Source organism: Glycine max, chromosome 20 (assembly GCF_000004515.6).
Source record: "Glycine max cultivar Williams 82 chromosome 20, Glycine_max_v4.0, whole genome shotgun sequence".
Classification (NCBI taxonomy): domain Eukaryota; kingdom Viridiplantae; phylum Streptophyta; class Magnoliopsida; order Fabales; family Fabaceae; genus Glycine; species Glycine max.
The window spans coordinates 34943775-34961093 of NC_038256.2; the positions used below are offsets into that span (position 1 = coordinate 34943775).

General features: G+C 31.4%; 2 protein-coding genes across 7 annotated transcripts; both read left to right on the forward strand.

The window, feature by feature from the left end:
* The first annotated feature begins 2133 nt into the window (after positions 1 to 2133).
* LOC100808968 (monooxygenase 2) lies at positions 2134 to 5617 on the forward strand. Its single transcript, XM_006605796.3, has 6 exons — positions 2134 to 2368; positions 2470 to 2616; positions 3595 to 3663; positions 3930 to 4101; positions 4294 to 4522; positions 4829 to 5617. The coding sequence occupies exons 1-6, from the start codon at positions 2289 to 2291 to the stop codon at positions 5395 to 5397; spliced, it is 1266 nt and encodes a 421-aa protein (XP_006605859.1). The 5' UTR covers positions 2134 to 2288; the 3' UTR covers positions 5398 to 5617.
* A 2685-nt stretch (positions 5618 to 8302) lies between these two features.
* Positions 8303 to 16356, forward strand: LOC100809513 (probable ubiquitin-conjugating enzyme E2 23). Of its 6 annotated transcripts, none has more exons than XM_006605798.4 (10): positions 8411 to 8510; positions 8847 to 9004; positions 9310 to 11331; positions 12442 to 12579; positions 12792 to 13229; positions 14322 to 14388; positions 14486 to 14625; positions 14800 to 15111; positions 15553 to 15889; positions 15978 to 16356. In XM_006605798.4, the coding sequence occupies exons 2-9, from the start codon at positions 8999 to 9001 to the stop codon at positions 15802 to 15804; spliced, it is 3375 nt and encodes a 1124-aa protein (XP_006605861.1). In that variant the 5' UTR covers positions 8411 to 8510; positions 8847 to 8998; the 3' UTR covers positions 15805 to 15889; positions 15978 to 16356. The 6 variants fall into 6 exon arrangements, with proteins under 6 accessions (XP_006605862.1, XP_006605861.1, XP_006605860.1 ...); XM_006605797.4 differs by having other exon boundaries at positions 15553 to 15877; XM_006605799.2 differs by lacking the exon at positions 8847 to 9004 and having other exon boundaries at positions 8303 to 8510; positions 15553 to 15877.
* Positions 16357 to 17319: the final 963 nt, after the last annotated feature.

Consider the following 17319-nt stretch of genomic DNA (forward strand, 5'->3'; position numbering starts at 1 on the left):
AACTAAAGAGAATCGACTTTGTTACCTTGAATCTAATACCAATTGATGGATAAAATGCTTACCATTAGACCAAAAGGTATAATTGATAGTCAAAACACAACTCTTTCATCTTAAAGAGCATAACATCAGCTCAAGTGTCACTATGCCAAACAAACAATAGTCCACCAAGAAAAACATAACTTATTTGGTTAAATCAATTTTTTGTTATTAAAATAATATCTAAAACTATGAAAAATTTAAATGAAATTTGAAATTTATAACTATTTCTTTTAATTCTCTAAATTTTATAATTTATTATTATTTTAATTTTTGAACATATATTAATATTATTACGTAAATCAGTTTTCACACATCATCATACTTTTAAGGCCTCTTTTTCAGTATAATGAGAACTTAAGTAACAAGACAAAAAGAAAATTGACTAAACATAAATCAAGTCCCTTCCTAGAGCAGCCAAGGCATACTTTAAGGTATCTAACTTAAAAAAAAATAGAGTATACATATATATGTATATATATTATTGGAGTAATTTTTTTTTATTTGGGATTTGGTTTGAAATGACATTCAAATATTTTTTATTTCTTTTCTATTTTTTTTATAAATTATTCCATTTCCTTTTATTGTCTTTCTTATAAATAGACTAAATGTCATTTTTGTTCATTTATCTTTTAGTATTTTTGTTCATCTTAATAGAATAATTCTGTTTTGATTTTTTTTCTGTTTTATGTTAACAACATTAATGTTTTAAATTTTAAAATAATTAATTTAAAGGAGTGATAATTTTTATCGTCATTATTTTTATTTTATTTTAAAAAATATAAACCGTTAAAAAAATGCCATCTTCGACCCATAAAGGTCTACCTTGCCTCCATAATGCTACAATTGTGGTGTTATGCCATAAACATTCTACATCATATCAAAGTTAAAATCTCCCTTCTTGATTACCAAATTAAGAACAATAACAAGACATAAAAAAAGGGTGCATGAATTGAGAGAGAAGAAGCACCGGAAGCGTAAAATTGGGTTGGCCTGTCAACCCTTGTTTTCTAAAAAAAATTGAAAACATTTAACCATTTTATTTTCCTTAAAGATTTTCCAAATTTTATAATGCAATATAATTAAAATAGAGAAAAAAAACATCATAAGAAAATCAAGAAAATACTTATGAGATAGTCATAAAAGTTTAAGTGTTACATTAATTTAAGAAAGAGAGAAAATGTTAGCTAATTGATCAGGTTAGGTTTGAGTTATCTGACTTGGTGGATATAAATGTGTAACCTAATATAACCTGTTTGAATGAGATTGTGTGGGTTGATCTGACAAGATTTTTACACCCCTAATATTTTGATAGACTATTAATGTTTTGAAAACAATAAAATTATAAAAAAATTGTATAAAATTTGTTGCATATACATTAAAATATTAATAATATGTTAATTTAATAAATATTTTGATAAATTATTAATGTAATTAATGTTTTGAAATATATATATATATAGAGAGAGAGAAAAGACAGGTGGAGAAAATATCTTATATAAGAATGAGATGGTTAAATTTGATCCGTATAATTAAATATGGATAATTAATATTTAATTTCATTTGAACACTTAAAAAGATATACAAGTTTTTTAAAAAGTCATATTAATTTTTGACATTAAATCTTAATCATTCATGCATAATTATATGATCTAAATCTAATCATTTCACTCTTATATAAGATATTTTTATATGCCATATATATATATATATATATATATATATATATATATATATATATATATATATAATTTGTGTGAAATTTGATGAATTTTAACTTTTATGCTTGACCCCTCCACTATTTTAGTTTGGCTCCATCCCTGCATGTTGTATGTTAAGGTTAAACTAATCTGATTAATAAGTTACAATTTAAAAAGGTTTTTTTTTATTAATTTTTTAATATTAGATATTAATGTTCGAACGTTATACAGCTAGATCACCTCTTACTCAAACTTTTTAAAAAATTTGTAGTGTTTATAAATACAATTATATGCACGCACTACGCATATTGTCGGTTATTTTGATCAGGACGAATCGTCGCATTACATGTGCTCTCATCAGTGATCTGGTGCTCGTCATCTTTCACTAATACATTCTCTATATAAACGGTTATCATCTCAGAAAGTACAAATTAAAGCACCTTATTTAGCTCTGGGAACAAGGATTTTAAAGTTACTAAATCAAAGGCTAGCTAGTACTAAAAAGATTGATCATCTTAATTTCCACGGAAAAAAAAAAGATCGAAAGTAATAATGGAATCACTACTTGTTGAAGACATTGTGATTGTGGGAGCTGGAATTGCTGGGCTCGCAACATCCTTGGCTCTTCATAGGTACGTATCTCTCTTTGACCGTTTCCAGCACTAATAGCTAGGAAAATAAACACTTGAGCGTTTATTAATTTAGTTTAAGCTAAGAATATATAATTTGGCAGGTTGGGTGTCCAAAGTTTGGTGTTAGAATATTCAGATACTTTGAGGGTCACTGGATTTGCTTTAACAACATGGACTAACGCTTGGAAAGCCTTGGATGCTCTTGGCGTCGGAGCCATTCTTCGTCACCAACATGTCCAGCTAAAAGAGTAAATACTACATTTTTCATTTTGTCGCAATACTATAGATCTGTTTCAACTTTATTTCAACTATATTACCCATGAATCACGTTAATATCTACCAGCGCGTCTTGTTTGAAGGAAAGAGAAGAGAGTGATGTTAAAGGAAAAAAAGAAAGGCCGGGGGAGAGATGGAGAAGAAGAAGATGGATAAAAAGTGGCTGGTTATGGTGAATAATATATTACGAGGAATGATCAACATAACTTTAAAGAAGTTATTGTTTATCATAATTATTTATTTTCTTAAAATATAATGATTAAGGTTAATTACTCATGATGTCAAGAAAATAAATGATAAAGATAAAAAGAATCTTAGAACAAGCTGATCCCTCTTCATATATTATTATACATTTATATATTTATAAAGAATACAAAAAAGGTGACGAGTAAAAATGAATTTGAGACAATTTAGTTATATTGTTTGAAAATTATAAACTGATACATTCCTTTCTAAATTTTCCAAAACTGAAAAAATAAACAATAAAAGAGCGAGATTTTAACTTTTTTTCCTTCAAAAATTAAAAACCAGACGAAATAATGAAAAAAAATTCTCCAGTCTCCGTTATTTCCGTACGACAAGATCCACAGAAAATCTTATTTGATAATCTTATTTATGTATGGCTTCCACTTTCCAGTCCTGAGAACATACCATGTACAATTTTTTCTTTAAGTGTTGTCACGTACGTGTTGTGATCAACGAACAATCTAACGTAATATTTTACTCTATCATTGTCCTATATTTGTTATAAGTTTGTAAAATACTTAAGAATTGAAAAAATAAAGACATAATTAAAAATTCAGTAATTAATGTGATCTTGTACTCATAAATGAGATAGATAAATAAAATGGTAAAAAAGAAACGTTAATAAAATAATTTTAATCTTAATTTAGTCCTAAACTCCTATATAGTATTAGCCTGAAACTAAAGTACAGGAAATTGGAGTGCAGGAATGTGACTACATCTTTGATTATGGGGCAACAAACATCAAGCTTGTCTTTCGAGGGCACAGGAAAACAGTAAGTACACGTATATGCCTTGCCAATAATTGCTATGCTTTTGATTCAACTTGCCAATAATTGCTATGCTTTTTATTAAATTAATGCGAGAAGGACACATCTTTGAAATTCAAACTGATTACCAAAAAGGGCAAAAAAGTTTCAGTGGCTGATTGAATCGGTTGTAGATATATATAAAACCAACCAAGTTCTAAATTAATTTTGATTTTAAAATTCTCCCATTAATGATAATAATGGGTGTGTTGCCATGCATGCATGCGATCTAGTGGAGACTGTGAAGTTCGTTGTGTTAGAAGACAGTTAATGTTGGAAGCAATTGCTAACGTGCTTCCAAGTGGAACCATCAGATTCTTGTCAAAGGTTGTTGCTATTGAGGAATCTGGTTTCTCTAAGATTAAGATAGTCCGTCTTGCTGATGGAACAAGCATCAAAACCAAGGTAATTAAAAATTAAACAACGTGACGTGACATGTGAAATTAGCAAATTAAGATTCTTTCTTCCCCTTAATGGAATGATCTAATTGAACTTTGTTTTTCTTTTTTTGGAATTGATCTAATTGAACTTAAGAAGTAAAGAACTTCAAGTACAAGCTAATCATTAATTGATACGTGGATGTTTGCAATTGAAAAGGTATTGATTGGGTGTGATGGAATAAACTCCGTGGTGGCAAAGTGGTTGGGCTTCAAAGAGGCCTCTTTTACCGGGAGATACGTAATCAGGGGTTACAAAAAGGTGATGGATAATCATGGGCTTGAGCCCAAATTCATGCACTACTTTGGGAAGGGCTTTCGATCTGGTGTAATGCCATGTGATGACAAAACTGTTTATTGGTTTCTAACTTGGACTCCCACCAGTGAAGGTGAATGAATTCTTTGTTTCAGTAATGTACTTGCTAAAATATATATATATTTTTTTAGTTTTTAAAAGAGAAGAAATTATAGTGTAAATTTTTTTACATAATATATGATTTTACAAACATTAAACTCTTTTTAAAATTATAGTTTAATACTTTAATATCATTTTAGTTTTTTAATTTTAATCTTTATAAAAATTTTAACATTTTTAAAAACCAATTTTTGTCAATCACTATATCACAATTATGTCACATCATAAATCACTTTAGTATATGGTTACAACTTTCACATTTACTTTGCTTATGTTGCAGAGAAGGAGCTAGCAAATAACCCATCCAAAATGAAGCAATTGGTGTTGAGAAAGGTTGAGAAGATGCCAAGTAATATTAAAACCTTTATAGAGAAAACAGACCCAAAAGACATTTTAACATCTCCATTGAGATATAGACATCAGTGGGAGCTCATGTTGGGGAACATTAGCAAAGGCAATGTTTGTGTTGTTGGAGATGCATTTCACCCCATGGCCCCTGACCTAGGGCAAGGTGGGTGTTGTGCCTTGGAGGATGGGATTATTTTAGCCAGGTATCTAGCTGAGGCCTTCTCCAGAAAAACTTGCAAACATGTTGTTAAAAAGATGGGTGAAGAGGGTAAGGCCAAGGAGCAATACAAAAAAATTGATGCTAGCTTGAGGAAATATGCAAAAGAGAGAAGATGGAGAAACATTGATATAAGTGTTACATCTTATGTTCTGGGGTTTGTTTTGCAGGGTGATTTGAAAATGGTTGCACATTTTAGGGACAAAGTTTTGCCTGATTTCCTAGCCGAACTGCTGTTGAAGAAGTCAGATTTTGATTGTGGAAAACTTAACGCCTCTAGTTAATCGAATAATATAATTAACCATGCATGCTCTCTTGTACTTAAAAAATGTGTAACTGTATGAATAGCGATTTCTAAGAATTATAATGCACTGCTGTGGAAAATTTTGTTGTCTATATTGTCTCTCGTGTGGTCTTTAAAACAACAAATGTACTACTGCAGAAAAGCCTGAGCCCTGAGGTCCCTGTTACACTTTCGTGCAAGAATAAAGATTTATTTTTTCACTTTAATGTTTTTTTATCATTAAATATTAGTTATTAATAATAAAGATTCGGACTTATAATCTTCTTTAACTATTTAACCAATTTTGTATCTTCTCACTATGATGTTGTTTATCAGAATGAAAATAAAGACAATTTTGTTTTCATGAATGTTTTGTATTCTTTCTTTGTCAATCTTTACACATCAATATTGTATTAATTTTTCATTATATTTCTATTAATTATTGAATTGAACTTGAGATGATTTGATGATGGATTTAATTATAATAATTAAGAAATTACAATTGAGTGAGTAAAATTGAAAAGACCAACCAATAAGTTATTGAATAGAGTAAAATTGGACCCGACTCTATAAAAAAACATCTTAAATTTAAATATTATGAATAAAAAAATGTGATTTAAAAAAATTCACTAAAAATAATCAATCGGATTTATTTATCATCCATGAATATTTTATACTAATGTGATGTTAAAAAAAAATTAAAAAACCAAAATTATACATTAAAAAAAATGAGAATTAGAAGTGCAATTGAACTTATTTAATTTATACAAATAAAGAACTACGTTAGTCGTATCTAAAATAAATTAAGGTGAAAGGACTAAATAATCTATAATATTATAATTGTTATACTTTAACAATTTATTAAGACAATTTTATTGTTTATAATAATCATTACTTATATTGTAGCAAAAAATAATCATAACTAGCTAATAATTTGAGGTTTAGGAAATTTATATATAGTTCCTTTATATGAGAAAAATGAAAACCTTACTGTTATAGTATGAGATGGCAGGAAAAAATAGAAAAAAGAAAATCAACCCAACAAACGAATCGCGCGTGATTTGACCTAAATTAATTTATACCTTACGTTAGCCAATAAAATTAGGCATTATCTTCGATTCAAAGACTACTCTGGAAAGAATTCTCGACAATCTGAAACTTGCACGACCTAAATTAGCATTTTCATGACTTTGCTTCGGAACCAAACATGTCATTTCGTTATTCCTTTTTCTTTTTCATAGAGAAATTATTCCTTTTTTTTATTATTTATTTGAAGTCGTTATTCGTTTTTGTTACTAGTATGTCTTTACTCAGAGAAAAGAAATAGACCAACATTAGTTTTGTTATTTTTTTCTACTCGGGTGTGTTTGGAATAGCTTCAAAAAATAAATTATTTCAAAATCAGTTTTTATATAGACAAGTTTGTTGAAAAATAATTTGAAGATAAATTCTCCTACTTTTGGGCCGAAATCAAAATCCCATATTTTCTTTATAGTGAATCCCATGTTAAAATAAATATTAAATACATTTGATTAATCTGAAAAAAAAACTATTAAACCAATTTTAAAAGAGAAAACCGTACTTCTGAAACAATAAAATAAGAGTCGTATTAATGTGTTCCAACGATACATGCTATTAAAGTTAACAAATTAATTTATCTAAAAAATAAGTTAACAAATTAATACAATGAAAATTTAATATATTCTTTACAAATATTTAAATTTATTCGTAAACAAATTAATGCAATGAAAAATTGATGTATTCTTTACAAATATTTAAATTTATTCGTTACTAATTATCACCTATTTATAAAAAAAATATTTAATTAAGAATAATTTTTTATTAACTATTTGAGTTAAATTACATAAATAAAATTATCAAGTTGTGTACATTTATTTTAATTATATAATGACATGTAAATGAAATGTTTGATATTTAAAATTATTTTTTTATTATATCTTATCATTTATTCAATATTTTTGTTAAGAGAATAAAAATAAAATTAAAATTAAAAATCGATCCAATTCAAATCGCTTTTGATTGAATCCAATTGAATTGAAAAGCTTTGAAAAAAAATGATTGGATGATAAATTAAAAAAACCTCTCTGATAAAAATGAATGAAAGTATATGAAATGATAAAACACTTGAAAAACTTTTTTTTTTATTGAATTTTATCAGATTTCAAATTTAATTTTCAAAATGAATCTAATCAAATCCAAAAGAAAATCTTATACTCGTGTATATTTTTATTCATAATTTAATAATATCACTTGTATTTACATTTTTATTTCTTATATATTTATAAAATTATAACATAATTTGTACCTATTTATAAAATATTTTTTTACTAACTATATTTAGTCAAGATGCATAAATAAAATTATCAAATTGTGTAAATTTATTTTTGATATAATATATATTTAAAAAGTTTACACTATTATCAGTTGTATAATAATATCTCTATCTCATTACGATTGTCATATTTTTAACTTTTCAACATAGTATTAATTATTATTTTTTATTTATAATAATTTCTTATAATACTAATGGTGAACATCAAAATTTATAAATAAATTAATAATGATATAAAATTAATTTTATAAAATTATTATTATTTTTATGTATTATTTTGGGATGGAAGAAGTAACGTATAAATGAAATGTTTAAATTTTTAAATTATTTTATCATTATATCTTATATTTTATTTAATACTTTCTCAAAAAAATAAAAGTAAGATTAAAGTCAAAATCTACCTAATTCAAATCGTTTGCAATTAGATGGGGTCGAATTACAAAACTGATTGAAAGATAAATGAATAAATCAAATAAATATTTTCTTCACAATGGATTTAATTCCATCCATGAACACCATGGTTAAAAAAGAAAGTATTATGAAATGAAATGTCAGAGTTTTGATCTAGTCTTCAAAACGAACGGTCCTGATGGGTTAGCAGATAGCTGGATATGGAAGCAGAAGCTACTTTAATGAAATAACGCATTTGCCCCTATTTTGCAACAAAAACTGGTTCCTCTGTGCGGAGTCTATCACATATTCTTCTTCCTCATCGTTCTCGTCTTTGTCTGATACCCAAACCTCTTCTTCTTTTTCCCAAGGTACGCTTCAAATCTCGCTCGCGTTTCATCAACTATGGATTTTCTTTTCCCTTTCAATTTTTCGCTAATATCGGTCTTTCTTTTGCCATGTTAATATTTTTGTTTTCTGAAATGATTAACCTCGCGCGGCGCCGATGCAACCTTAAAATCTAGCTCATTCGTTTGTTCCTTGTTACGTTTTCCTCTTCTTTTTTCGTTTTCGATCAATTTATCCGCGTGCCTTTTGTTGTTATTCGTATGAACGTTTGAGCTACTTTAGGGTATATTAATCTGCGTTTAGCCATTGATTTCGATTTCGATTTCGGATAATGTTAATTACGATGTTGTCTGATTCAGCTGAAATGGTTTTATTGATGATGCCGTGTGCGTGCGTGCGAATTTGAATTCGCAAACTGGATTGCGATTGGCAGCAGAACCGTGTTTTTGTTTGATTCCCCGGTGTGATTTCAGATCCAGAATGGGATTCCCTTTTGTTTGTTGACGTGTTGATGAAAGTAGGTGGTTTATTTTTCTCCTTTTGGTGGCGTCATGTACATTTTTGTTTCTTAGCACCAAAAGTTTTCTGTTAACCATTTTGTTCAAATGCGTTTTAAATATTTACATTTACTATATTTTTATTTAGTTAAAGGATAGATTTTGCCCCATGTCTGCTGAGTATATAAAAAAGTTATGGAAGAGGTGGAACTATTGTTTTTGGATAGAACTTGCCTTTGATAAGTTTGTTTATTGGTTCTTTTGCTGAATTCAGGTGAATAACAAGATTAGAATATCTATTGACATTGATATGTTATGATTTTAGATGGGAGTTCAACGGCATGAAGCGTTTTCTGAAGACAACGAGCCTGCTGAAAATGCTTGTGCTAGTAGTTCCTTGAACCAAGGTGCTCTTGCCAGTGAGTCTGCCAACAGCGATCCAAGTGTAAATACTGAAAGTCGTGAAGTTAATGAACCGGGTGACAATTCTTATAAGAAAAGTAGTACACCGCATATCTATAGACAAGATGTCGTGAAAAATAATATCAGTGGCATGATTGGGATTGTGACAGAAGTTGCTGGTGATTCTGATTCGGATTCAGATAGCAGCATCACTGATGACGAAAATGATAGTGAGGATGAGGATGGTGATGATGAGGAAGGTGATGACAGCAATAATGCTAGTAGAAATTCTGAAAGTAATGGTGCTGCTGGGCATGATAAAACTGATGTGCTTCTGGCTGACCAGCTGCGAGTACTGTGGATGGACGAATCTGAATCCACTCTAAATTTCAGCGATGTCGAAGTTGTTGATCGTGGATTTTTACATGGGGATTTTGTTGCTGCTGCTTCAGACCCTACTGGACAAGTGGGTGTAGTGGTTGATGTCAATATATGTGTGGATCTGTTGGCCCATGATGGATCTATAATAAAAGACGTCTCATCAAAAAACTTAAATCGTATTAGGGATTTCACTGTTGGTGATTATGTGGTGCTTGGGCATTGGCTTGGCAGAATTGATGATGTTTTGGATAATGTGACCATCTTATTTGATGATGGTTCAATTTGTAAAGTCTCGAAAGCAGATCCATTGAATCTTAAACCAATTTCAAAGAATATTCTTGAAGATGGGCATTTTCCTTATTACCCAGGGCAACGGGTAAGGGCTAGCTCCTCATCAGTTTTCAAGAATTCAAGATGGCTGTCTGGCTTGTGGAAAGCTAATAGGTTAGAAGGTACAGTCACTAAAGTTACAGTTGGATCGGTGTTTGTTTATTGGATAGCATCTGCAGGTTATGGGCCATATTCTTCTACTGCCCCAGCTGAGGAGCAGAGTCCAAAAAACTTAAAATTGTTGTCCTGTTTTGCTCATGCAAATTGGCAATTGGGTGACTGGTGTCTCTTACCCTCATCAGTACTGTCATCCTCAGCTTCCATGGACAAAGGCATATCAAAATTGGAACTTAGTGATTCTGCTAACAATGAATTAGATTCTAATCAGACAGGAAGTGGATGTGATTCGGAAGAAGCTACAGTTGAGGAAACAAATGGGAATAAGGATAGTATGGACCTTGATCCAGCTGATGTTTTGGAAGGGAATGATGGAAATGATAAAAGTAATCCTTCACGTGATTCTAGCTCATGCAGCAGTTCTATCTCTGTATCAAAGGAACCTGTCCATGAAGCTTGGCCTCTTCACCGCAAGAAAATTAGAAAAGTTGTCATCAGGAAAGATAAAAGGGCCCGCAAGAAAGAGGAAAGCTTTGAGAAAGCTCTTTTGATTGCCAACACAAGGACAAAAGTTGATGTTGCATGGCAGGATGGAACCATAGAGCGTGGACTAAATTCTACAAGTTTAATTCCTATAGATAATCCTGGTGATCATGAATTCGTTTCAGAACAATATGTAGTAGAGAAGACCTCCGATGATGGTGAGAGTATTTCTGAAGCTAGGCGAGTTGGGGTTGTGAGAAGTGTTAATGCCAAGGAGCGGACAGCTTGTGTGAGGTGGTTAAAAAAAGTTGCCAGAGCAGAAGATCCACGAGAGTTTGACAAGGAGGAAGTTGTAAGTGTGTATGAGCTAGAGGGCCATCCAGATTATGATTACTGCTATGGGGATGTGGTTGTTCGCCTGTCACCTGTGTCTGTCTGTTTAGAAACAGCTTCTGTTGGAGAGTCCACTGAGAAATCAACACAGAAAATTGAAGAGAGTGGGATTAAAATCAATGTAAACGTCCAAACTGGTGAAACTTGTGTGCAATTTTCTGACCTGTCTTGGGTTGGAAATATAACTGGCCTTAAGAATGGTGATATTGAAGTTACTTGGGCTGATGGGATGGTATCAATGGTATGCTCATTTTGTAGATTCATTTTCTCATTTTTATGTTATTTCTTCCTATTGTCTCTCTGTATTTATACACACAAGCACACACACATATACATATATATTGCATCTTATTTAAGTCATTGGAAACTGAAGAACTGTTTGAAGTATTTTAATGACTGGTGGAAATTTAAACATTCTAAATTTTTTAAATGTCTAGAATTGGACATGTGGATTGTAGACAAATGCGGGTGGCTCAATAGACATGCTCATTTTTGGGTGACATCTAGAGTATAGGAGGAATAGACATCTAGGGTGTAGAAAAATTTTGGGTGACCGATTAATGGATTTAGGATAGTCTCTAATATCATCTTAGAATTTTGGCTTAAGTCCTAATTCAACTCCCAAGGCTTATAAGGAATATGTTGGAAAGTCGCCTTAATTGCAATCACCCCAACCTTAATTGCAGCCTTTAGTCCCATTACATCGACTAGAGATATGCCTTAATTGCAGCCTTAAGGGTGGTGGTTTAGTCCCACATCAACTACATTGGCCATATCTCTAGTCAATGTTGGATCTCAACAATAGAAAAGCTAGAGACTATTAGAAATATGTAAAGACATGCTCTTTTTCCTATTGAGGTTTCTTACTCGAGAATCCAAATTATTCTATTTCCTGATGTTAGCAATGTATAGTGGTCAAATAGGAACATTTTCTTCTCAAGACATTTTTTTTCCCATCGTTTGGGAATTAGAATTAATTCCAGTTTATCTACTTTTATCTATGTGGGTGGAAAAAAACGTTTGTATTCAGCTACAAAGTTTATTTTGTACACTGCGGGAAGTTCTGTTTTTTTATTACTAGGAATTCTGGGTAAAAATCCTTTGAATGTGCATTGAACACTTCTAAAATAGTTTTAAGAATTTTGGGGTTTTGGATCTTTTCCATTAACAGCCTTAGATAATGTTTGAATTAGACACTTTTAAGATATTTCCTTTTGGTCTGAAGTCTCTTAAGATGCAAAATAAAAGATTGAGGTTGGTATACATATATATAGAGTTTATTTTTTAAGCATTTCATGTCTGATGATACAAATTTTCCATTTTAACTGTCAATAATTTACTTTATTTCCAGGTTGGACCCCAAGCTATCTATGTGGTTGGTCGAGATGATGATGATGAATCAATTGCTGCTGGGAGTGAAATAAGTGATGCTGCAAGCTGGGAAACTGTTAATGACGATGAAATGGAAGTCCTTGAGGATTCTAGAGAGGTTTGTTTCTTTTTCCACCTGTACTGTGATCGTTACCATGTTTCAACTTGTTTCAAATTGTATTTTCCCAATCTTGCAAAATTTGGCTGTTTTCATGGGCTTGCGAATTTTTCTCATTGCCTTTATGTACACATGTACTCAGGAGCAATGCATCTAATTTTAAGTGGCTGTTTAATATTTCAATTTAATTATGCAATATTATGACATGGCAGGATATTGAGAGGGAAAATTCAAGCAGTGTTACTTCTGAGGCAGAAGAAAGTGGAGAGAATGATTTTGGTAGGGCTGCAGCTCTCTCTGTTCCCCTAGCAGCATTTCGATTTGTCACTAGACTTGCCAGTGGAATATTCTCAAGGGGCTCAAGGAACTTGGATCCTATTCCCTTGGAGATAAAAGCTGAATGTGAACATCCATCACCTGTAGTTAATGATGAGTCTACTTCACAGAATAACTCAGGCAATAAGAATGAAAGGTATGAGGAGGTTGTTTCAGAAGCAACTGAAACTCTGGAAGCAAGTGCGGCACTCTGTAGCTTGGGAAATGAAGATGCTCCTGCTACTGCAAGTTGTGATAATGACACTTGCAGTTTGAAACATTTTGACATAACTAAAGATCCATCAGACCACTATTTTATTGGTGCAAATGGACAGGTACTGCTGCTTCCCTATTTCTAATAAGAGTAGGGAAAAGAAAGAATGAATAAGTACTTCATGTTTATTGTACATTGGGGGCTGCTAGTATACTCCTACTTGGTGTATTAGCTACTTACACCTTTTTATTTAAACCAAAATGTCAACCCTTTTTCAAAATAAACTAAATTCAAGGGTATTAATGTATTTTAAAATTTATCTATTAAAAAAATACTAATTTTCTCTCTCCTCTCTCCTCTCTCCTCTCTCCACCTCCTTCTCTTTCTCTCTCCTAACCTTTCCTTTCCTTCCCATTTACTGTATGTTCTCTTGGAGCAGAGAACAAAGCAATTCGGCCAACAAGAAACATAGAGAAAACCAAGCCTGATAGAAAAGAATTAGATTGAAAAGGGGAAAAAACCCCACCGCAATACATGATTGTCAAACTTGGCACATCTGTTCCAAATCAAAATTTAGGTCCCCATATGAAATGGACCTAGAGAGACTTCACTGTAGATGGAAACCATTTCATACTCTATGGTAATACTTTTTGTGGCTGCCAACTTCTTTTTCATACCAATTTCTAAATAATTGCAATCATCTTCATCACAAGATGTCTTCATGGCCTAATTCTGGGAGCATTAACAGACCAATAGAGGGGAGCAAAGGTTGGGAACTAAAGGGAAAGAAAAGTGCTTGGTGGAGGAGAGAGAAGTTGACAAAATTTGTTTTTAAATAAATACATTTTAAATTATATTAATGTCTTTAAACTTAAGATGTTAAAAGAAAAGGAGTTGGGTTTTGTCCAAACAAAAGGGTGTTGGTTGCTAATATAGTCTTTCTTAAAATCAAGTGGGTATATCTTTGATAAATATTTATTGACCATGTCACACATGTGCTTGCACTTGCCTGAATATTCACACAGTGATCATTATAGTTTAGAATTAATGTAGATTAGGTTCTTATATTTAGCTAACCAAAGATCAATAGTGCTCATCATATTGAAGCATCAAATGTATGAGTGTGCACACATATGTCTGCTTCTTTCTTTTGAATTTGATTTCCTTTATTATATTATACTGCAATAACTAGATAATTTTCAATCCCTTTCAGAGCAACAACCGGAAATGGTTTAAGAAAGTGCAACAAGATTGGAGCATATTGCAGAATAACCTTCCTGGTCAGTGATGCATTTGATGCCATCTAAGTTTGGTAGTAGTGACTAGTGAGTTATTCACCCATTTCAGTAAGTGTAAACGTTTGAAACATTTTGACAGAGGAAATCTATGTACGAGTTTATGAAGATAGAATGGATCTCTTGAGAGCAGTTATTGTAGGGCCATACGGAACCCCTTACCAAGATGGACTCTTTTTCTTTGATTTTCACCTTCCGCCAGAATACCCTGATGTTCCACCGGTAAGGAAATTTTATCTTGAAGTTGTTTTGTGGTCCAATTTATAATCGCCCCCACCAAAAAAAAGGGAAGATAGTTAAATGTTAATCACATATTCAATTTGTATAAATTTGGTCCAATTGGATAAATATCTCATGCCTTTTCTGTGTTCTTTTTCTGGGTCTCAAATGATGCAGTCAGCATACTATCATTCTGGTGGTTGGCGGATTAACCCTAATTTGTATGAAGAAGGGAAGGTTTGCCTTAGCCTTCTAAATACATGGACAGGCAGAGGAAATGAAGTATGGGATCCTAAATCTTCTAGCATCCTTCAAGTCCTAGTTTCACTGCAAGGCTTAGTACTCAACTCTAAGCCTTACTTCAATGAAGCTGGGTATGATAAGCAGGTTGGAACAGCCGAAGGAGAGAAAAATTCATTGTCATACAATGAGAATACCTTTTTACTTAACTGCAAGACTATGATGTATCTTATGAGGAAACCCCCCAAGGTGATTATAAATTCGGTTTATAAGATTTTATATCACTCCATCTATTCGATTAAACTCTTCATATTTTATCATGCTTAGTTAAAGCACTATTGCATTGTGCGCACTTTTCAGTAGACTGGGGGTGTGTATGGTTCATGTTATCATTATAGAAAATGTAAACTCTTACAAGGTTGATAACAGGATTAGCAAAGAAGCAGAAGGATACTTTGGATTACATGCATGTTTGAATTAGCTTATTTTGGGATTTTTTTTTTGAGTTTATGCCAAAAAAAAAACTATTATTTCAATGAATGTATGAATTCGTTTTAGTAATTGCAACATTTGCATATTTCTTTGGCATTTGTTCATGTGTACTTTAGGAATTGTTGAGGCTGCTGTTGTTTCTTTGAGTTGTGCATAGTATAGTATATTTGACTGTTATCTTACTGATGAATACTCTAGGATTTTGAAGTGCTCATCAAAGAACATTTTAGGAGGCGGGGTCATAACATCCTTAAGGCTTGTGATGCATATATGAAAGGTTACTTGATTGGCTCGCTGACTAGAGATGCCTCTGTAAGTGAAAAGAGCAGTCAGAATTCAACCTCTGTGGGTTTCAAGTTGATGTTAGCCAAGATAGTGCCAAAGCTTTTCTTGTCACTAAGTGAGGTTGGAGCTGATTGCGAGGAATTTAAGCATCTGAAAGATTTGTAGCGAAGTTATATGGTGATACATCACTTCATTTCTCAAATTAAAGCCAACTTTGGTCTGCTGTCTCTGCCCTAAGGTACCAACAAGTGTAAGGGTTCCCATATATTGTCAATGTTTTGATTTCTACTATTTGTACCCTTTCATTTCTCTTGTTTAAAAGATCAATTCACTTCTAGGAGCTTGAAGGAACAGAATTTGGTGGGATTTATTGACATTGAAAGAAGCAACCACTGACAGAGCAAGCCGGATATACTTTTGATTTTGGTTACCTGAAGTGGGGAGGCTATGTTGGTTACTAACTTGTATGCTGTTTACCTTTTTCCTTATTTTTTATTTCTTTTATATCTGGGGATTAACTCTGTGCCATGGCATCCTGCGATCCTTGTAGCCAGTTTCACTTAGTGTGAAATAAGGCTTCTGTTATTTTATTCTCTGGGGACAGGGTGCGAGTCGGGGTTGGATTTTCACAGGTATTTGAAAGGGTTAGGTTGTCTTGCATTGATTGATTTACCTTCTGTTTCTGAAGAATACGATGAATTGAATATAATTGGACAATCACTTCCTGCGCCCCCCTCCCCCTTCTCTTATAGTATAATGGATATTTCATATTTTTGCTTTGTGTCACTGAATCTAGTGCTGTTAGGTTGTATTTTTTTTTTCCTTTGATGCCTTACCAAGTCTTCTTGACCTTTTTTATTCCTATTAATTCCAATTTTCCATTACTATTTGGTATTTTTATCAGAACCGCTATTTAGCACAAAGGAAGTAATTATTTATTAGTCCAGTCGCTTGACCACACATGAATCTGTTGGAATAAAAGTTAAATTTTCAACACGTCAAATACGCGACTTTGTATAACTCTTATTTGTACTGACTATCGTTTTTGTAATGTATATCCTATATTAAACAAGGGTAACTTTGTCCTTGAATTTGTTAGGCGTTAGAAGGTAGGTCCTGAAAGATGAAAAATTAAAATTGTTTCTGAATTTATAAAAATTGTGATAAATTAGTCTTATTGTTATTTTTTGTGGATCTCTACGTGGCACTTTGGTAGCTAATGATTTTTATTGATATTTTGATTTTTGAATTTAATTATGTATTGTTATTTTAGTTTGTGTGAGGACTTTTGAATTTTTAATTGTTACATTACATATAAATGATATTATTTATAGTGATAATAATTATTTATGATGATGAAAATTGAATGAATAGTTATTGTAGAAATATTATATTTTATATTTGAAATTGCAAATAATTAATTTATTATATTTTATTAATTTAAAATTTTAACAAATATTGTAAGAATGACAAATAATATTACTGAATTGAAAATAAAAAAAGGGAAATTAAATTGGTTTCTCATCATAATCAAATTTAAATGTGCATTATATAAATATTAACAAATAATTTATTTTAAAACTCAGTATATTTATTTAATTAAGGAGAAAATTAAAATACAAAGAGATATAAAATGAATCATTTTTATTTTTTTATATAATTAATGGTGATATATTTTAT

What these genes read in the sequence shown, in the direction of transcription:
- LOC100808968 (XM_006605796.3), top strand. Translation starts at nt 2,289, where the DNA reads ATGGAATCACTACTTGTTGAAGACATTGTGATTGTGGGAGCTGGAATT. An exon ending in ACATCCTTGGCTCTTCATAG is followed by an intron (nt 2,369 to 2,469) that starts GTACGTATCTCT and finishes ATAATTTGGCAG; the next exon opens with GTTGGGTGTCCAAAGTTTGG. An exon ending in GAACAAGCATCAAAACCAAG is followed by an intron (nt 4,102 to 4,293) that starts GTAATTAAAAAT and finishes GCAATTGAAAAG; the next exon opens with GTATTGATTGGGTGTGATGG.
- LOC100809513 (XM_041013219.1), top strand. An exon ending in AATACCCTGATGTTCCACCG is followed by an intron (nt 14,626 to 14,799) that starts GTAAGGAAATTT and finishes CAAATGATGCAG; the next exon opens with TCAGCATACTATCATTCTGG. An exon ending in TTATGAGGAAACCCCCCAAG is followed by an intron (nt 15,112 to 15,552) that starts GTGATTATAAAT and finishes TGAATACTCTAG; the next exon opens with GATTTTGAAGTGCTCATCAA.